The 21,317-nt window shown below is 57.9% G+C and overlaps 2 protein-coding genes across 4 annotated transcripts in view; both read left to right on the top strand.

Annotated features, from left to right (window-relative positions):
* Positions 1-21,317, top strand: part of SEMA6C (semaphorin 6C) — a 94,840-nt gene that overhangs the window by 25,540 nt on the left and 47,983 nt on the right. For all 3 annotated transcript variants that reach the window (XM_024107036.3, XM_024107035.3, XM_008170345.4), the window contains exon 2: positions 6,750-6,830. The gene's annotated coding sequence lies outside the window, so the exon portion shown is untranslated. The remainder of the gene's footprint in view (positions 1-6,749; positions 6,831-21,317) is intronic.
* On the top strand, positions 88-3,849 carry LOC135976905 (collagen alpha-1(II) chain-like). The gene is made up of 2 exons (XM_065574696.1): positions 88-188; positions 2,961-3,849. The coding sequence occupies exons 1-2, from the start codon at positions 88-90 to the stop codon at positions 3,847-3,849; spliced, it is 990 nt and encodes a 329-aa protein (XP_065430768.1).

The following is a 21,317-nucleotide window of genomic DNA, read 5'->3' as shown; positions in this document are numbered from 1 at the left end:
CATGCATATACATGTGCAAACACACATGCACACACAGATGTGCATGCACACAGAAGCCCTTCTCTGCTGTGGAGCAACCCCTCCAAGATGGTTTCCTCCTCCAGGGTGGTGGCCTCGCCAGCCTCGAGCTGTGTGAATCTTGCGTCGGTGTCGGCCATTCACAGCCTGCTACAGGCAGCTGTGGTTTGGTGCAGAATGGGCATTGGCCAGGGCAGCCTGGCGTTTTGTCAGGGGCGGGGTGACACACGATGTTCCCATTAGGGAAATGGGGCTGCCAGCCAGCCAGCTCTGCCCTCGTTAACCCTTTGAGGCCGGAGGTCATTGGGCAGCGTGGACTAGTGATTAAAGCAGTGGGCTGAGAGTCGGGATGCCTGGGATCAATTCCCTGCCACGTGTCCTGAAGCAAATTACTTGGCCCCACCATGCCTCAGTTTCCCCACCTGTAACATGGGTCTGACAGGGCCCACTTCACAATAAGCCATTGTTTGTAAAGCACCTTGTAGGGTCTCTCATAAAGCCTGTTATTGTAGGGTCTCTCATGGATGCTATTGTAGAGTCCTTCACAGACACTGTGGAGCTCTCTCTGATTTGTTATTGTAGGGTCACTTAATGATGCAATCCGATGCACTCCCCTCCCCCATCCCACTCACACCAGTCCCTGCCCTGCCCCTTGGCATTAATAGTGATTTATTGTCTTTAATTTAATTATTTACATTTCAAATAATAAAGGTGCCTTTAGGAGCCCTGACCTCGTTAACGATCCAGTTGATACAATTGCATGGACGGCTAACAGCGCATGCTTAACCCCCCCCCCTCCCGCCGCCTCCTCCGGGCTGCTCCAGGCTCTAGGCACGCTGGGGTGAGGGCGGGCAGGGGTCTGAGCCTGGGGGGCGCTCACCAGTGGGAGAAGACAGGAGTGGGTCTGAGATGCATAGGGTGGAGAATAGCACCCGGGGTCTCTGGAGGAGGGCACGGCACAGCAGCTCCGGAGTTCTCCTTTAACTAAAATCTGTGATGTGCCCAGAACTTACTGTCTTCGAACTCAGGAGTCCTGACTCCCATGGCCGCGGGACCATGCTCCTTTGAGGAACCCAGGAGTCCTGACTCTCCAGCTCCTCCCTGCTTTAACCACTAGGCCCCTCTCCCCTCCCAAAGCTGGGATCCCAACCCAGGACTCCAGGCTCCCACCCCCCACCCTGCTTTAACCACTAGGGCCCTCTCCCCTCCTAGAGCTGGGAAGAGAACCCAGGTGTCCTGGCTCAGCAATGCTCAAAGGCAGGAGCACGTCCTACTGAACCCCCCTTTCCCCTGCAGCTCCGCACCCCCTGCTAGGGCACTGCACTGGCTCAGAGAAGAGCGCCCCCTGCTGGGGCAGCAGCGGGCGCTATTCCCCACCTGGCCCCAGTACCACACAAAGGCATTGTCCCAGCACTGCCCCCTGTTGGGTCTCCCCGGCCAGGCTGCACTTGTATCGACGCCCCCAACCCCGTGCTGGGAAACACCAGGCTCCAAAGAGTTAACGGGGCCAGTTCTCCTTCTTAGAGGCAGCCTGTTGGCTTTGGCTGGGGAGCCAGACCAGGACAAGGGCTGCTGCGGTTTCCTCTTGTCACACCACAGGAATCAACCACTGGGTATTTGACAGGAGTCAGGACTCCTGGTTCCCAGCCCCTCCACTGAGACCACTAGACCCCACTCCCCTCCCAGAGCTGGGAACAGAACCCCGGAGTCCTGGCTCCCAGCCCCCTGCTTTAACCACTAGACCCCACTCCCCTCCCTGAGCTTCATTCCCAGCATTGGGCTGGAGGTCAGGACTCCTGGGTTCTATTTCTGGCTCTGCTCTGCCCTGCTGTGTGACTGAGGTCACTGTGGGAGGCAGGATAAAGGGGTGGGGACCCTGGTCTGATCCAGTCTGGAAGTTCCTGTATTTCCTCCCATTAAAACGCAGAGAGTGAGCCCCTAAGAACACCCCACTCATTGCACTGGTGGCTGCTGGCTCAGTTGTCAATGAGAACAAGTAGCCTGGTATTGGGGGGAAGGGGGGAACCTGCTCTCGCCCGGGGTCTGTTCAGTGCCTCGCACAACGGGGCCCTGCTCTCAGTCGGGGTCTGTGCAGCGCCTGGCACAATGGGGCCCTGCTCTCGGTCAGGGTCTGTGCCGAGCCCGGCACAGCGGGGCCCTGCTCTTGGCCAGCATGACCGTAATACACATATCAACTGCCAGTGCCTGGATCTCACTGCAGCAGCTGCTCCCCAGGCTGGATGGAGGTTGGCTCCACGCTCCCTGGCCGTGGGCTGGCCAGCTCCCAGGGATGTCCCAGGGGCTGGTCTTGGTGCTCACACATGGTGTCACGCTCCACACAGCAAGCTCTGTGGGGGGCAATTACCCTCTGCTGAGATCAGCCGAGGGAGCTGGGAAGAACATGAAGGGGGGAGGCAGCTTAGTTGGGTCGCTGAGCCCTGGACATCCTTCGCTCCCCCAGGCAGCTTCAACTCTTGACGCTCCTGTGCAGAACGTAGCTCACGAGTGAGGCCTCGGTTTCTCCAGCCCCTGGGTGATTCTGCCCGGTGGTTCCAAGCTAAAGCCCGTATGGTCCCCTAGCTCGGGCTTTGTCAGTTTCCCCACCGTGCTCTGTACCTCTGGAGTCCCCCGTCCCCCTCACCACGTTTCACTGCAGCGCCGTCCCGTTGCACCGTCTGACTGTTGTTTGGGATGTTGTGGTACCACCGGCAGAGATCAGGGCCCCGTTGTGCTGGGGGCTGCACAGATGCAGAGTGAGAGAGTCCTGGCCCCAGAGAGCTCAGTGTGAGTAGAGCAGACAACGGGTAGGGGGCAGGTCTCCAAGCTCTTTGTGGCACGGATTCTCCCTTAGTTCAGATCAGCTCAGTGCCCAGCGTAATGGGGGCCTGATCTCACTTGGCCCGGCACAACGGGGCCCCCGCTCTCGCCCGGGGTCTGCGCAGCGCCCGGCACAACGGGGCCCCCGCTCTCGCCCGGGGTCTGCGCAGCGCCCGGCACAACGGGGACCCCGCTCTCGCCCGGGGTCTGCGCGGCGCCCGGCACAACGGGGCCCCCGCTCTCGCCCGGGGTCTGCGCGGCGCCCGGCACAACGGGGCCCCCGCTCTCGCCCGGGGTCTGCGCGGCGCCCGGCACAACGGGGACCCCGCTCTCGCCCGGGGTCTGCGCGGCGCCCGGCACAACGGGGACCCCGCTCTCGCCCGGGGTCTGCGCGGCGCCCGGCACAACGGGGACCCCGCTCTCGCCCGGGGTCTGCGCGGCGCCCGGCACAACGGGGCCCTGCTCTCGCCCGGGGTCTGCGCGGCGCCCGGCACAACGGGGACCCTGCTCTCGCCCGGGGTCTGCGCGGCGCCCGGCACAACGGGGACCCTGCTCTCGCCCGGGGTCTGCGCGGCGTCCGGCACAACGGGGACCCTGCTCTCGCCCGGGGTCTGCGCGGCGCCCGGCACAACGGGGACCCTGCTCTCGCCCGGGGTCTGCGCGGCGCCCGGCACAACGGGGACCCTGCTCTCGCCCGGGGTCTGCGCGGCGCCCGGCACAACGGGGACCCTGCTCTCGCCCGGGGTCTGCGCGGCGTCCGGCACAACGGGGACCCTGCTCTCGCCCGGGGTCTGCGCGGCGCCCGGCACAACGGGGACCCTGCTCTCGCCCGGGGTCTGCGCGGCGCCCGGCACAACGGGGGCCCTGCTCTCGCCCGGGGTCTGCGCGGCGCCTGGCACAATGGAGGCCCTGCTCTCGCCCGGGGGTCTGCGCGGCGCCTGGCACAACGGGGGCCCTGCTCTCGCCCGGGGTCTGCGCGGCGCCCGGCACAACGGGGACCCTGTTCTGATGTGATGCTCCCGTACCACATGTAACAACAGTCACTGGCCTGGATCCTCTTGCAGCCGCTGCTTTCCCAGGAGCTGGCAGGGCCCGGCGCGGGCATCGGGCCATCGGCCACCAGTTCCCTGCTCTGCATGGAGGCCGGCTCCCTCCTCAGCATTTCCCACACGTGTTAGCAATCAAGGCCGATCAGACCTTTCTGAGGGAGCCGGAGTGGAAAGCGATTACACCCCCATTATACCCTCCTCCCGCTCTATTAGGGACCCCCCCCTATGCATTTCATTTCCTCTCCACTGAGCCCAGTTAAAATGCCGCGTTTCCTTCACGGATCCGATCTGCTTTCGTTTCCCTCCAACGCAGCCCAGTGCGCCCGGCAATCTTGTGTTTGCAGCCGGGGGGGGGGGGGGAATCCCTGGTCCCTGGTCCCTGGTCCCTGGGGGCAGGCGCGGCCGGACTGAGATGTCAGAGCGATGGAGCGAGGGAAATGAACTGGAAAAGAGGCTGTGGTCGCAAAGCTTCAACTGCGTCTCCTCCGTGGCTGGAGAACGTCCTTAGCGCTGCCGGGGAGCAGCTGAGCGCCCCGTGAGTCCCCGCCCAGCCCTGTGCCCCGCGGGCACTGCCCAAGAGCCAGCCCTTTGGTGCAGGCTGGGAGAAATGGGATCTGGCAGGGCTGGGATAGGATGGGGGGCTGGGGGGAGGGTTGGGACGGAGGGACACTGACAGTTTGATCGGGGTCCTGAGACAGGAACTGCGGCATGTGCTGCAGGGGAAGCTTGCCTGCCTCACAGCTGGCACTACCCCCCGGCTGGTGCTGCCCGTGGGCACGCAGGCCACATGCACACAGCTGCTGAGCCAGCGTGCTCTCTGACCCGCCGGGAAGCTGTTCCTAACTCCCCAGAGCGGGCGTAATCCAGATCCAGCTGTTGGCTTTTAACCAGGAAGCCTTGGCGTGTCTGCCTCAGGCACCCAGCGCCGCGGCCCGCCTGGCTTCGTGGAGTTTCTCTGTGCCGTGCAAATGAAGCGGGACCGCTCCTGTGACAGCCAGGCAGCCTTCAATCAGGGAAACAAAAGGCCTCTCTGACTTTGCACTGAATCTCCCCATTCATCCCGAAATTGCCTCGCGCATGAGATGCTGTCCCATGCCGGTCGGCTGATCCCCGGCCCAGATAATGCGCCTCCTTAGGGCCGTGTGGCCAGGGGCTCGGGACGGGATGAAATGAATCGCTTTGCTGCTCAAGGCCTCTCTGCGGCTGGCCTGGTAACACCCCGCGGCCTTGGTCTGAGCAGCTGGGGGCAGGCCCGGGGCACGCGGGCGGCTCAGGTTTTGGGTCATGCTCTTGCCTGCCTAGAAGGCCGGAGTAGCACGCCGCGGCCCGCGGGGAGCCTCGGCTGGAATCTTGGCTGGGGAAGTAGCTCGTGGCTCCGCATCCGACTCGTGGCACTGGTCGTTGGGGTTCCTGTTCTGGGCGCGGGCGGGCGGCAGCTGAGAATTCAATGGCACCCGGAGGCAGGGAGGGTCCCAAAGGGCTCGATCTGCAGCCAGGCGCCCCTCCCGCGGCTGCGACTGCCCCCAGTATCCCCATGTGTGCTGTGTGCATGTCCCTCTCCACCCTGCCTGCCTGTCTGTCCCTCCGTCCGCCTCTCCCCTGTTCTTTCCCTATGCATCTCCCCACCCAGACCTGCCCTTAGCCCTCCATCCATTCGGGGTAGGCGGGGGCATGATGGGGCAATCTGCCGCCCCCCCCAGCTCCTTGTCAGTGCCCGCAGCACCTGTGCCACCTGGGGAAGCCCCTCTGGCTATCGCCATCTGCTGGAGGGAGAGCAGGTGGGTGGGTCTGACGGGGGAGATATTTATAACCTTGCTCAGCGGCACATCTGCAGCTGGACTGCAGGGCTCGAAGCACAAGGGTCTGGTCCCTGCCCCTCCCCACCGAGGCTGTCTGTCTGGAGACCCCCTGCCCCGCCTGCCACAGGGATCTATATCCACTGATGCCGGGCTCCCTAGAAGGGCTATTTCTGTCGCGCCGCTGACTTTGCTTCCCTCGGAGTCACCATCTGGCTTAAAATAACGCCCCCCAGGGAGCGTCTGGTGGGAGCTCCGTCCCGGGGCTGTGTCCCCACTGGGAACAGGGGCACATGCCGGGGGACAGTGCTGAGAGGTCCCGGCACCAGGTGAAAGGGTGGCAGATGAGGGTGGGTGTGCCCAGCCTGTGGGGCAAGGAGGGGGTGGCTCCCAGGGGTGCCCATGAATGATGCACACACTGTGCGTGCCCCTCGCCGTGCCCAGCCCCGTGCTCTGACCCATCAGCCCATACCCAGTTCCCAGGTTTAGCTCTGGGGCTTCGGGGGAGTTGAGAGCTCCCCTCTGGATCAGGCTGTCCCCCGACTGCAGACGAGGGGGTGGCTAACCTCTACTTTGCTTCCTCGGTCTGTGTATTTGGCGGTTGCTTGTGCGTGTGTGGGGTGCATGTGCACATGCATGTGCATGCCTGGGGCACGCGTGTCAACCACAAGCTCCCAGCCTTGCCCTCTCTGATCGGTGGCACCTGATCCGGGGGACCCCGGGCCCAGCAGGCATCTCGCCCAGTGCCAAAACAGAGTAGCGCTGCCCTGTGATGCCCAGATGCTGTCGGGCAGATGCTGCTCCCCCCTCACTCGGCCTAGCCAGGCCTGTCTGTCTCTCGCTAGAATTCTTTGGATCGTTAGTGGTTAATTACCTTGGGGACCAATGAGCTACCTGGGCTGTGGGGCAGGCGGCAGGGCTGGGGCACCGAGCCCCTGGCAGTGCCATGCTCCTGGCTCAGTGCCCTCGCCATGCAGCCGACTGAACATCGGTCCTCAATACCCGCACTGTGCTGCCTGTCTGACCTTGTATCTCACCTCCCTCCCCTTTGAATTGTGTCTCCTCCCAGCCTTGCCGGACCCCCAGAGTTGCCCAAGTGCCTGGCCAGCCCCAGCCGTGCACAGCTGCCCCACGGACCCTGGGAACTAAGGTAAGGCTGCGGCCGGCAGTAGGGTGTGTGCTCTGCAATACCTCGCCTTGTGCTCTGCAATACCTCCTCCTGACCAGCAGGGGGTCTCTTTCCCCCCCGCAGTATTCTGGCTGCAAAGGGGCAGGGGCTGGCGCTCTCTGTGGTGTCCCAGGAGTGCTCTAGGCATGTATATAGGTCAATAGTTAGGAGATAAGGTGCCAGCTGCAGGCATCTGCCGAGTACGGAGCCCAGCTCGTTGCAGGATCTGTGCACCTCGGGGGGTTGTGTGTTTGGTGCTAATGGCTTCCTGTGGTGGTTCTCTTCAGGGGCGGGGGTGGGGGGGCATTTCCAATGCAGTTTGATGCCCCGCCTGGCACAGGGTCTTGGACCCAGCGAGCCGGGATCTTGGGACGATGCAGAGCACGGCGCAGGAACGGGGCGGGGTTGGTGGTTCGAGACTGAAGCAGAGGGGACGTGGCAGTTCCGAGTTATTCACGGGGTGCCGGGCTGTGATCTTGGGGTCCCAGTTCTGATTGGAGTTTGGGGGCTTGGATGCAGGGCTTCTGGGGCAGCTGGGGAGTTTGGTTTTGCCCCCTGTGGCCAACTCAATGCTTCTGGCTATCTCAGCCCAGATCTCTCCCACCTGGGGAACATGGCCTGTCACTTGCACACACCCCTGCGTAGGCCAGGGATGGGGTAAGATTGGGGCCTCGGTTAGGCCCAGGGAAGAGCTGGAGTCCAGAAGTCGCTGTTCCCTGCTTGGGGGGAACCACAGATTCTGCCTAACTGAGGAAGGAGTGATTGGCTGGACACTGGGGCTTTTGCCTTGTGTTGTCTGCCCTGCCCTGAGTCAGCCATGCGGGGGCGCCGCACCGGCCGGGAGTAGTAACTCACAGGCAGAGTAAGGTAGCGCCCATGGACTTGAAGGCTGGAGACACCCAGCCCTCCCCTGCCCTGCGCCCTTCTGCAGCAGCCAGCCGGGAAAGTCACCCTTCCCCGTGCAGCCGTCATGCAGCGCTCCGTGTTAGCGGCACCTTCCCCTTTCTCCTAACTGTGCCCAGAACAAACCAGCCCGCTGCTCCGTGCGGTCCAACGGACCCTCTGGGTGGTGCAGTCGAGCCACAGGACACTGGCTGCTGACACTAAGCTGGGGGGAGACGAAGATACGCTGGAGGGTAGGGATAGGGTCCAGAGTGACCTAGACAGATTAGAGGATTGGGCCAAAAGAAATCTGATGAGGTTCAACAAGGACAAGTGCAGAGTCCTGCACTTAGGACGGAAGAATCCCATGTACCGCTACAGACTAGGGACCGAATGGCTAGGCAGCAGTTCTGCAGAAAAGGACCTGGGGATTGCAGTGGATGAGAAGCTGGATATGAGTCAGCAGTGTGCCCTTGTTGCCAAGAAGGCCAACAGCATATTGGGCTGTATTAGTAGGAGCATTGCCAGCAGATCGAGGGAAGTGATTATTCCCCTCTATTTGGCACTGGTGAGGCCACATCTGGAGTATTGCGTCCAGTTTTGGGCCCCACACTACAGAAGGACAAATTGGAGAGAGTCCAGCGGAGGGCAACGAAAATGATCAGGGGGCTGGAGCACAAGACTTATGAGGAGAGGCTGAGGGAACTGGGGTTATTTAGTCTGCAGAAGAGAAGAGTGAGGGGGGATTTGATAGCTGCTTTCAACTACCTGAAGGGGGGTTCCAAAGAGGATGGAGCTCGGCTGTTCTCAGTGGTGGCAGATGACAGAACAAGGAGTAATGGTCTCAAGTTGCAATGGGGGAGGTCTAGGTTGGATATTAGGAAACACTATTTCACTAGGAGGGCGGTGAAGCACTGGAATGGGTTCCCTAGGGAGATGGTGAAATCTCCATCTTTAGAGGTTTTTAAGGCCCGGTTTGACAAAGCCCTGGCTGGGATGATTTAGTTGGGGTTGGTCCTGCCTTGAGCAGGGGGTTGGACTAGATACCTCCTGAGGTCTCTTCCAACCCGAATCTTCTATGATTCTATGACTGGCAGACACCACACTGCACTGAAGGATGGAAATCTCAAAGCACTTTATAAAGGTATCTTCGTCCCCATTTTACAGGTGGGTAAACTGAGGCACGGAGACGCTCAGGCCACTAATTCTCAAACGTGGCCACTGCTTTGGGTGCTGGATTTGAGACAGCCAGGATCTGGTATGAACAGAGTTCATCTGCCACTCCTATTCGGGCACCTAAACAAGGGCCGGATTGTCAACGGCGCCGCACATCCCCCAGATCCCTGGTGTGCTGGGATACTCAGACCCCACATCCGGAGCCCTGTGGGCAACCTGCCCCTAAAACCTCTTAACACAGGCAACCAAGATTAGAGGCCACTTTGGAAAATGTTGGCCTCATTGACTTGTTGATGGCCAAGCTATAAATGAGTGTTAGCGGTGGGATCTAAACTAGAGTTAGTGTAGAATTTTTGTATGAACATTTTTTTGCTGAAAAATGCCAATTTGTCAGCACTGAAATTGTTTGTGGGGAGAGGGTCAGATGTGGCAAATTTCCCGGCTTGATTTTTTTTTTTTTTTTAAGAAAAAGAAAAGAAAAGAAAGGTTAGAAAGTGTGGAAATGGGACGTTCTTGACATGTTCAAAAGGATAAGTTTCATATTTTGTTTTTTTGTTCGAAATGCCTCTTTGTTGCCAACTGTACCTTAATGTAGGCTTTAAAAAAAATAAAAGGTTCCAAAGAATCATAGAATATCAGGGTTGGAAGGGACCTCAGGAGGTCATCTAGTCCAACCCCCTGCTTAAAGCAGGACCAATCCCCAGACAGATTTTTGCCCCAGATCCCTAAATGGCCCCCTCAAGGATTGAACTCACAACCCTGGGTTTAGCAGGCCAGTGCTCAAACCACTGAGCTCCCCCCCGGAAAATGTCAAACGCAAAAGAAAACGGTTCAGACTGATGAAAAAAAAAAGGTTTCGATTGCCCCAAACTGAAAAAAATTGGTTTTGAGATTGGGATTTTTCATCTGAATTTGGGATGGAAAAATAATTCAAAATCATGCAAGTTCTCGTGGGATGGGAAAACAGACCCCCCTGCTCCCGCCCCTAGCTCGGCAGGGTAGCATTGCTGTTCTGCTCTCCTGTTTTTCAGTCTGACACGGGATACTTTCTGGGGGAGATTAAAACCAACAAGCTTCCACCCAGCCTTTTACCCACTGATCGGTTCCAGCACATCAGGCAGCCCCCCTAGGGGAACATCCCTCTGCTACTCCCCTGTCTGCTGTGGCCTTGCCAGCGGCAGGATGGCAGCCTGTCTATCGCTGGATTTATGCCACCAAGGCCGGCGTGCGGGGGCAGGGACTTCGCAGCCCGAACGCGGCGTTGCCAGTAGACACAGCACAGAGATGGCCTTCGGAAACGGGCAGCAGCTTTTTAAACAAATCGGATTGGTTGTTTCTGCCTGCCCTTTTCCCTAAAAGAAATTAAAGTGACCCCCCCGCCCCCGGCCCTGGCACTCCGGCTCCGTCGATGGCAAAGGGTTTGGGGCTCGTAACCATGACCCGTTCCAGTTTCCAAAATAAAAGTTACAGGAACAGAAATGGGGCCGCTTGTGCCCAGTGCAGACTGGCCCGAGGTGGTGCCCAGCATGGACTGGTCCCGCTCTGGCCCAGGGCAAGGGGTGCCCAGAGTGGACTGCCGCAGGGCGGGGGGTGCTGAGTGCGGACTGGCCCCGGGCAGGCGGGTGTATGCCAGGTGTGGAGTGACTGGCCCCGGGCGCTGTTGGCACCAGCTTGCTTTGGGAGTGCAGTGATTGCACTAGCAGAGGGGGACCTCTCGAGCACACAGCTGGGCCAGGGGTGCGCGCTCCTGTCTGTGTTAATATTGGCGCTGTGATGTAAACAACGCGGTCCTGACCTCTGAGATCTCTCTTAGGATCTCACTATCCCGCGGTGTCCCAGCTGAACGCCGCCTGCGGGCTTTCGAAACGCCCCTCCGCCTTCCCACGAGCTGCGGCTGGAGAGAGCGGGGCCCAGATCCTCCGCTGGCATAAACCAGCTCCATTAAACCCCTTTGCACCTGCTGCGGATCTGGGCCCAGGGTTCTTTTCTCACTTCCTGTCCCCATGGTAGCGGAGGGGAACGACGCGTCCTCACCGCGCTCCTGGCACCAGTGCCCAGGGCTTCAACACTTGCCAAAGACGTGGCGTGTGCGTCGATCAGGAGCAATTACAGCCCTGCCCGGATTGAAACTAACGAGTCCCTCCTGACTCCCCGTCCCGGTCCCCCCGTTCGGCGTCCCCCCCGCACCCGGCTCCCTCCTGCTCACAAATGGATCCGAAAGCAGAGTCACTTCTCCCCCTGCATAAATTACTCCCAGGCGCTTTCTGTCAGGTTCATATTCTTATTCATAAAGGCGACGGGGACTGAATTATTTATATTTTAATTTCCGATGCAGCCAGCCGAGGGCCCACGGGAGGGATGGAGGGGTGCACGGGGCGGCCGAGTCTGGGGAGCAGGCCAGGATCTCACCCGCTCAGCGGTGTGTGCCATAGCCCCTGCACTGCTGGCAGCTGGCAGGGATTCTCCTTTAGCAGTGGGGAGGGGCTGTGGTTTGGGAGCCAGGGTGGGTCGAGGGGGAGGCTAAGCAGGGGGATGGGGAAGCTGAAATCACATGGTGGGGGCTGCCACGCCTGGTCAGCTCATCCGCTCCGTCACACCTCAGTGTCCTGCCTCCTCCTCCACAATGAGGACTGACCCCTGGAGTGGCTCCCTGTCTCCCTCCAGTGGCCGGTTCATGTGTAGCAGTTGGGGCCGAGGGTTCCTTAGCCCCACAGAGAGAAGGGCTGAGCTCCAGAGGCTGTGGGTTCAATCCCAGGCAGAGAAGCAGCGAAGCAGGCGAGGGGTAGGCAGCCAAGTCAGGCCGTGGGGAAGCTGTAGGCTGCAGGGGCTCACGGGGCTCCTGGTGGGGCACAGTGCACAGGCTGGCTGGGCTCCCTTAAGAGCTGCAACTGAATCCAGCTGTTGCCCCCCCCCAACCTCCCCCCGAGCCCGGGTCTCTGTTGCACCGGGCACTGCACAGCTACAGAGTGAGAGACAGTCCCTCCCCCGGAGAGCTCACAGGCTGAATAGACCAGAGAGACAGTGGGTGGGAAGGGAAACTGAGGCACAGCCCGGAAGAGTGACCTGCCGACAGTCACTGATTCAGAGGAAATCCCTTCCTGACCCTGTTTAGTTGGTGGTGGGTTCAGGCCCTAAAGCTGAAGGGTCCCTAGCCCATTATAAACCCCTTCTTCTCTCTAATGCAACAGTGTCTGGTCCCATCACTTGTAGATCCTGCTTAGCCCTTGGCCTCAAGGACATCATGTGATGGGGAGTTCCACAAGTTACTCACGCGCGGCATTAGAAAACATTTCCTTTCCTCATGCTGCGCATTAGTTGCCTTTTAACTTCATTTGTTCCCCCGCCCCACTGCGAAGGGAAAGGGTGAATCCAGCCCCGGTGCAGGGGGAGGGCGCAGTTTTAAGCCAAGCCGCCCTCCCTCGCCCCCAGGATCTCAGCATTAATGCTTGTGGGGGATGCATTTGAGCCATAGGGTGCAGGGCTGAGTGAGGGCTCGGGGTGTGTGGGGGGGTCAGGACTCCTGGGTTCCATTCCCAACTCATGTGAAATAGGGGGTGGAAGCAGAAGCAAAGCTAAAAGAACAAGTCTCTATTGCATTGTACGGACCTGGTTATTTAGACGCCAAGGCCCAGCTTCGCTGGCCTGGAGGAAGCAGAAGAGCCGGCTGGAGCGCGGGCTAAAATTAGCCACCGCGCCGAGACAGCAGAATATAATGTGGGACTGATGAGACATCATACATTAAATGTACATTGCGAATGGCCCAGGGTAAGAATTATATTGGCGTGTGGGGGCCTGGATTTTAATTGGCGTAATATTTCATTTAATTACATTGTCTATTTCAGACACCCGGCGCGGGTCTTCAGTAGTAATGACATTTCTCAATAGATCTGTGCCATTAACTCAGCATTCGCTCCTTTAACTGCTTGGTGCCTGCTTGGGGAGCGGGGCCGATTGGTCAGGGCGTGGCAGCTGCCTGAGGGAGGAGCTAGACCCCACCTGCTGTGACCTAGTGGCTAGCGCACTGTGCTAGGAGCCAGGATGGCTGGGTTTGATTCCTTGCTCTGCTACTGGCCTGCTGGGTGAATGTGGGCAAGTCACATCACTCCTCTGTGCCTCAGTTTCCTCTCCCATCTTTTGTCTGGTGTGTTGCGACGGAGCTCTTCAAGGCTGGGGCTGTTTCTCACTAGGCGGGTGTGCAGCGCCGGACGCAACAGGGCCCTAATCTTGGGCTGGTGCTGCTGTGATATGAATAATAAAGGAAAGGGATATTGGAATGGGTAGAACTTGGAGTAGAGAAAGATCTTAGAGGGAGTGTGGTGTAGTGGTTAGATCAGGCAACGAGCTAGGACTCCTGGGTTCTGCCCTCGGTTTTGGGAGGCAAGTGTAGGCTAGTGCTTAGATCTAGGAGCTAGGACTCCTGGGTTCTATTCGCAGCTCAGTCACTGACTCACTGTGTGATCCTTAAGCCAAGTCTCTTCCCTCTTGTGACTCAGTTTCCCCCTTTGTGATACAGGGTTAATTATACCTGACTCCATATTGGATTTAGACCTGACCCCTGGGTGTGTTTTAAGCACCTTGAGATCCAGGGAGGGACTGCTGAGAGCTTCATGGTGACTGCAAGGATAGAATTAGGGGGTCAAAAGCCCCAACCCCCAGCTAGAGCTGAAGAAGAATCCCCATTAGCAGTAATGGGAATATGACACACAGGCGAGCAGTTCATTTTCCATCCAGCAGAGGGAGATGGTGCGCCCATTGCATCTTCTCCACCTCTCTCTGGCCTTGGGGTCCGAGCAGATTTTGTTCCCCAGCACCGCAGCCCAGAGTGTAGCTTGAGGCCAGCGGCCCTGGTTCTCCTGGCCCCTGGAGGGGGGTGGCGGGGTAGGGGGTGGGGACTCTCACTGCTTTTGCCAGCAGGAACGTGATTAAGGGCAAGTGCCGTTCATGAGAAGGGCTTTGGGGACAACAGTCTCGCAGACACAAGGGGCACCGACCCCTAGCTCCCTGCGCTTGTCTCCAGCCAGCAGCACTGAACTGCAGTGCGTCAGAGCCTTGATCTGTACATAGGAACATAGAGAAGCTTTATTTCTTCTTCTCACGTGTCATTAAAATGAGATGGGAACCCAGGAGTCCTGCCCCCCAGCCTGCCGCCATTGCAGCCACTAGACCCCTCCTCCCAGAGCTGGGGCTACAACGCAGGAGCCCTGACTCCCAGCCCCACCCAGCAGACTCCCCCCTCCCAGGCGGGGTAGAGGCTGCCGAGAAGCGGGTCTGAATTCTCGCCCCTTTTCATGCCCTAGTGATGGGTGCCCATCAATTGCCCCTCCTCCCCACCTGCACCAAGGCCGTGGCATCCCCTGCTCTCCCAGCACCTGGCACCGGCCCAAGGCAGCTTGGCACGTCCCCGTGGGCTGCTGGCAGCGTTAGGCAGCCCCCCCGTCGCCATGCCCCGCCCGGCTGGGTCGGCGTGAGGCCACGGCGCTGAACGGCTCATCCCTGGGCACTGGGAAGTCGAGTGGCCTCTGGAGGACTTGGCCGGGCCCCAGCTGCTGCGCAATAGCTGGGAAGGAGGAGGCGGGCGACGGGCTGGGGAGCTGGGAATGGGAGGGATCTGTGGGGCGGGCAGGGCAGCTCTGATGGGGGAAGGGTGGCACCCGGAGGCAGCTCCTGGTTGGCACAGAGACCCAGGTTCCGTAGCACCTGCCCCGCTGCGCTCAGACACCAGGGCTGGCAGCTGGGATCTGTTCCCTTGGGCACGGAAATCCGCCCGCCGCGGGGGAGCCCTCTCCCTCCTTGGCCCAAAGGCAGAGTTCCCAGCCCCAGCCCCTGCCCAGCCCGGCGTACCCCAGCCACAGGCAAGCTAGGCATCTGCCCGGGACTGCGGATTTCTGGGCCACTGCCTAGAGTGGCAGATTTAGCCCGGCCACCCAGCCGTCCTGGGCGATCTTGTGTGCCAGGTCACCAGGCCACTCGCTCAGAGCTGAAGGGGTGGCACACTGCAGCCTTGCACTGAGCAGCCTCTCTGCGGGCCGGGCACATGCACCCATCTGTGCCCACCGTGGAGACATCAGCACTGCCCGGCCCCATGGGTGCATGATGCCCGCTCCAATGCCCAGCGGCATGGGGCCTGAGGATTCTCTTCCGTCATCTGGAGAGAGCCGGGGGGGGGGCAATCGTGGCACTGGGGGGACAGCCCCACAGAGGGAATGGGGGAGGGGCTTGCAGGATGCTCAGAAATGGGGCTCCCAAGCCAGCCCCTTTGGCCAAGACCGGCCTGCACCCACCGGCCTGCTGGGGGGAAGTGGGAGCCGGTCCCACCTTCATCCCGTGCTGGTGAGGGTGGCTTGTGGGGGGATAGCGATGACGGAAGAATAAACACAGCACAGCCGGGGGGCGGGGGGGACTCAGTCCTCTGGCCCCGAGCTCCCCCAGCTCCCCAATCCTGGCCGGGCCGTTTGAGAGGCTCCTTGGCCACATCTGGGAGCAGCCGATGGGGCCACAGGCTGCTGCGGTCTGCAAAACACAGGGTGATGCGTGCCTCCCCAGCCCCAGCCGCAGCCTCTTGGGCCAGGGGGCTGCGTCCCTGCACGTTCTTTTTGTCACTGAGGAGATGCTAAGGGCCGTGGAAACCAGGGATCAATGGGGCAGGGATAGAGCCAGGGGGAGCTGCTGTGCTTGCCAGCTCCAGCCCGGACCATGGGGGTCCCTGCTGGTGCCCCGCCCATGCCCCTCAGTCAGGATTTAAACCCAGGTCTGCGGAGAGGAACAACTATTGCTTTAGCTCAAGGTACAGCTAAGCCCTGCTCTCCCCCACCTCCGCCCTATAGGCTGCCCTACGCTAAGCCAGAGGCGGGATTTCCCCAGGTCTGGCATCTCCATAACCCGGCCTGGGCAGCCCGACTTCAGACCCATCTCAGCTGCCCCCTCAGCTGACCCCTGGATGCTTTTCGGTCATATCCCCTCACAGAGACCTCGCTGGCCTAATGCTATGATGTCTTGGAAGGCCAGGCCGTAGAAGAGGCAATGCGGCCTAGCGGGCAGGGTGCTAGGCAGGACACCTGGGTTCTTTTCCCGCCTCTGCCACTGACCAGCTCTGTGATCTTGAGCAAGTCACTTGCCTTCTTGGTGCCTCCATTTCCCTTCCTGCCCTGAAGAGCCTGCACTCTGTGTCTCACTATATGTTTGTCCAGCACCTGGCGCACTGGGGCCTGGATCGTCACAGATTCCAAGGCCAGAGGGGACCACTGTGATCATTTACTCTGACGTCTTGGATAGCTCGGGCCAGAGAACTGCCCCGAAGGAATATCTAGAGCGGAGATGTTAGAGAAACAGCCAGTCTTTATTTAAACATGGTCAGTGATGGAGAATCCACCACGATCCTTGGGGAATTGTTCTGATGGTTAATTACCCACCTGTTAAAAACGTGCACCTGATTTCCAGTCTGAATGTGTCTCGCTTCAACTTCCAGCCGTTGGATGGTGTTCGACCTGTCTCTGCTAGGCTGAAGAGCCCGTTATTAAATATTTGTTCCCCATCTAGGTACTTATAGACTGGGATCAAGTCACCCCGTAACGTTCTCTTTGTTAAGCTAAATAGATTCACCTCCTGGAGTCTGTCACTCTAAGGCTACATCTACACTACGGGGGGGGGGGTCGATTTAAGATACGCAAATTCAGCGACGTGAATAGCGTAGCTGAATTCGACGTATCGCAGCCGACTTACCCCGCTGTGAGGACGGCGGCAAAATCGACCTCTGCGGCTTCCCGTCGACGGCGCTTACTCCCACCTCCGCTGGTGGAGTAAGAGCGTCGATTCGGAGATCGATTGTGGGACGCGATAAATCGATCCCCGAGAGGTCGATTTCTACCCGCCGATTCAGGCGGGTAGTGTAGACCCAGCCTAAGGCAGGTTTTCTAACCCTTTAATCGTCCTTGAGGGTCTTCTCTGACCCCTCTCCAGTTTTTCAATATCCTTTTTGAATTGTGAGCACCAAAACTGGACACAGGATTCCAGCAGCGGTCGCACCAGTGCCAGAGACGGAGGTAAAATAACCTCTCTGCTCCTACTCCCCATTCCCCTGTTTCTGCCTCCCAGGATATTAGCCCATTTGGCCACAGCATCGCACTGCGAGCTCACGGTCAGCTGATTATCCACCAGGACCCCCCCCTCCTCCCCCGATCTTGTTTAGAGTCCCTGCTTCCTAGGACAGAGTCCCCATCCTGTAAGTACGGTTTGCGTTCTTTGTTCCTAGATGTACGCGTGTGCCCTCAGTTTACCCAGCGATCCAGATCGCTCTGTATCGGTGACCCGTCCTCTTCATTATTCACCACTTCCCCAATTTTTGCGTCGTCTGCAAGCTTCATCCGTGATGATTTTATGTTTTCTTCATTAATAAAAATGTTCAATAGCGTGGGGCCAAGAACCGATCCCTGCGGGACCCCACTAGAAACAAGCCCCCTCGCTGTTTACAATTATATTTGGAGACCTATCAGTTAGCCAGCATTTAATCGGTGCCATGTTCATTTTATATCTTTCCAGTTTTTTAATCAAAAGGCCGTGCAGTAACAAGTCAAATGCCATACAGAAGTTTGTCTATTACATCAGCGCTATTACTTTTATCAATCAATCTTGTAATCTCATCAAAAAAAGATCAAGTTAGACAAGATTTATTTTCCATAAACCCATGTTTATTGGCATTAATTATATTACCCTCCTTTAATTCTTTATTAATTGAGTGCCATATCAGCCACTGCATTATCTTGCAGGGTGCAGTGTCAGACTGACAGGCCTATAATTACCCGGTCATTCCATTTACCCTTTTTAAATATTGGCACATCAGCGGCTTTCTTCTAGTCTTCTGGGACTTCCCCAGTGTTCCAAGATGTATTGAAAAACAATATTAATGGTCCAGCGAGCTCCTCAGCCAGATCTGTTAAAACTCTTGGATGCAAGTTATCCAGACCTGCCGATTTAAAAATGTCTAACTTTAGCAGCTGCTGTTTATCCTCCTGAGATACTAGTGGAAATAAAAGAGTCTTATCTTCTGTTTTTCTCCTAAATACAGAATAGAAATATTAATTGAACACTTCTGCCTTTTCTGGATTGTTCTTGATAATTTTACCATTTCCATGTACTGGCAGACTGATATCATTGTTAAGATTCTTTTTGTACCTAATATACTTTAAAAAAACTCCTTATTGTCCTTAACTCTGCTGGACATAGTGGTCTCCTTGTGTCCTTTGCTTCCCTGATCAATTTTCTACAGTTCCTAGCTTCTGATTTATTTTTGTTACTATCAACTTCCCCTCTTTTCCATTTTATATATATATAATTTTTTTATTTGTATAGCTGTCTTCACTTCCCCTTTAAACCAGACTGTTGGCTTTTTTGGAACCAATACAGCCTTCTTCCTTGATTGTGAAATTGTGTTTTCTTGGGCATCCACTAAAGCATTCTTAAACAATTCCCAGTGATTGTTCACATTTTTCTGATTAAATTGTTCCTCCCAGATGATTTGGCTCATAATTGTTTTGAACTTTGTGAAACTGTCCCTTGTAAAGCACCAAGTATATCTATTGCTGGTCTGGACTTTATTCTGTGTGTACATTATAAATGTGATCAAGTCTTGATCACTTATACCTCAGTTACCATTAATTGTTAGTTCTGTGACCAGTCCCTCTTTATCTGTCAAGACAAGGTCTAATATAGAATTCCCCCGTGTTGGCTGCAACATGGTTTGAGTTGGGAAATTGCAATCTATAATATTTAGAAATTCCAAGGATGTTTCACAGCTGGCAGCATGAGACCTCCAGCTTGTGTCACTCAAACTGAAGGCTCCCATGATCATGCCGGTTTTGTTTTTTTGCTACACATTTTAGACAGGTGTGTAAGGAGCTGGTTGCCCTGCTGCCTAGTGTGATCAGGGGCCTTTCAGTTGCACTGTAACGCAAAGTAGCGTTGTTGGTAGGACACTTCACTGGGACCTAGGAGACCCGCTTCTCTTCCCACCTCCAAATCATTTAAAAAAAAAAAAAAAGTGACGTGCCTCAGTTTCCCCACCAGTTAAATGCGGACAGAAAGGACCTTCGCAGATAAATCCCAGAACTCTCCACTTGTTTATTGCCTTACTGGATCAGCACCCCACCCAGACATGCGACCCACCCCTCTACCTGTGGCACACTGATGTCGCTACAAGTCCCCAGGCCAGGCGATGCAGCCGCAGTTAGAGATGATATTTAAATTGCAGCAGCGCACCAATTTGAGGCTGACACAAATTACCGCTGAATGGGCCTGCGGGAGCGGTTGTTACTGGCTGGATCGTCTTTGACGCAGAGCTTAATTGTCTGCCATTAAATTTGCATTAAACCACAAAATGTTGCCGAATGAGAGATGAGGGTGTGTGCGGGGGGTGGGGCAATTCTCTGGCCTCTTTGCCCCACCCTGGCAGCATAAAAGGACCTTGGAGTGGGTGGAAACAGCCTCCCTGTGCACCAAGCCTGCCGCTAGCCCCTGCTCCGCCCCCCCCAGCATTGGGGGTGTGGTCAGAGCACACTGTGCTCTGGCTATTCTCTGCCCCCAAAGGGATCATGGGAAGCAGAGAGTAAGTTAGAGCCACCTCGGGACTGCTCTAATTTATACCCTGGCTGGGCTGCCTGGATACAGGGGGTTCAAAGGGGCTCAGAGCAGCTTCCCATCCGCATGTCTGTCCCTGTCCCACATGCAGGAATGGGACCCCCCCCCCCCGAGAGTCAGGACTGGAAACTGCAGTCCAGGCTCCCATCTCCCCTCTCCTTCCTTGTGGGTGATAGGGGAGCCACGGGGAATCGGTCGCTGGCCAGGAGGTGAATTTTCCCTCTGCAGGACCAAGCCCTTTGTCCCCCCAGTATTCCCATGCTGTTGGATGGGAGCAGCTGCCTTGGGAGACCAGGACAGCTGGAAGATGGGAACAGCTCCCCGGGGGAGAGGGGGTCTTTGTTACCGTGCAAGCACCATGCATGGTGGTTACCCCGTGGTCACGGACACCAGGGACCAGACCCACAGGTGGGGTAGCTGGCCGTTAGCCTGGTGCCTGCTAAGCGTCATTCTGCAGCCGCCCCTCCTGGGGGCTGAGCTGTTGCAGTGCCAGTGTTGGGAAAGGACCCTAGAGAGGGTGTTGGTGTCTCAGCAGCCTTTGTTCGGTGGGAGAGGCGGGACAGAGAGAGGGAAGTAACTCACCTAGGGCCACACTGGCAGAGTGAGGAAATAGAACCCAGGAGTCCTGGCTATCCCCCACCCCCGCCACCTGGCTCTGACCACTAGTTGCCACTCCCCTCCCAGAGCTGGGACTAGAACCCAGGAATCCTGGCTCCCCCCAGCTCCCTCCTCTAACCACTAGTTGCCACTCCCCTCCCAGACCTGGGACTAGAACCCAGGAATCCTGGCTCCCCCCCAGCTCCCTCCTCTAACCACTAGTTGGCACTCCCCTCCCAGACCTGGGAGCAGAACCCAGGAATCCTGGCTCCCCCCAGCTCCCTCCTCTAACCACTAGTTGCCACTCCCCTCCCAGACCTGGGAACAGAACCCAGGAATCCTGGCTCCCCCTGGCCCCGCGCTAACCATTAGTCCCCAGTCCCCTGCCAGAGCTGGGAATAGATCCCAGTCCTCATCCCATAACCTCTAGAGGCCCAAAGCCCACTCCCCACACTCACACAACTAATTCCAGGAGTGCTGTGCCGTGCCAGCCAGGGGCTGGGGGCAGCCGGGGGGCGGGGGGAAGCGGCTGAGCCCGGCTTTTCGGCAGCAGTGTAATTAACCGCGCTAATGATGCGTGTGGCAGCGACAGCAGCGCTGGGATCTTTCTTTAAAAATAATAGAGCGGAAAAAGAACTGATGGATTCAGAGAGAGAGAGAGAGGTGGGGGGAAGGGAGAGACCGGCCGTGGAGGGGTGAGCCAGCCCAGGACTCCTGGGTTCTTTCCGCAGCACTGATACAGTCACTGGCCTAGGGATCCCAGCCACCCGCTGCTGGAAAGCAGCTACGTCTGGGCAACAGCAAGGAGCAATAACTGGAGCTGGAATGAGGCCAGAGCTCCTGAGGATTTCGATCGGTGGCTCCTTTTTTAGTCCCGAACCTGCCTAGCTCAACAGCCAGCCCTCTGTTGGCACCCCCCACCCAACCTGTCTGCTCACCCTGCCCCCCCAGCTCTGATGCCTTCCCTGCCCCGTCCCTGCCAGCTGCCTGGAGCCCCTCGCAGTCCCCCCTGCAGACAGGACCACCTGGAAGGCAAGACAGTGTGGCAGGATGGCACCAGGCAGGCTCAGGTTGGTGGAGGGGAGTAGGACCCGCTCTGTATCTTAATGGCGGGGGGGAGGAGGGGGCACAGCCTCAGGGGCCTCATGCCAGCACCTGCCCCCTCAGCTGAAGGCAATGCAGCTT

The sequence above is a fragment of the Chrysemys picta genome, chromosome 20 (genome assembly GCF_011386835.1).
Source record: "Chrysemys picta bellii isolate R12L10 chromosome 20, ASM1138683v2, whole genome shotgun sequence".
In the NCBI taxonomy this organism is placed as follows: domain Eukaryota; kingdom Metazoa; phylum Chordata; order Testudines; family Emydidae; genus Chrysemys; species Chrysemys picta.
The sequence above is the reverse complement of the archived record's forward strand: the minus strand, read 5'-3'. Positions and strand labels throughout refer to the sequence as shown.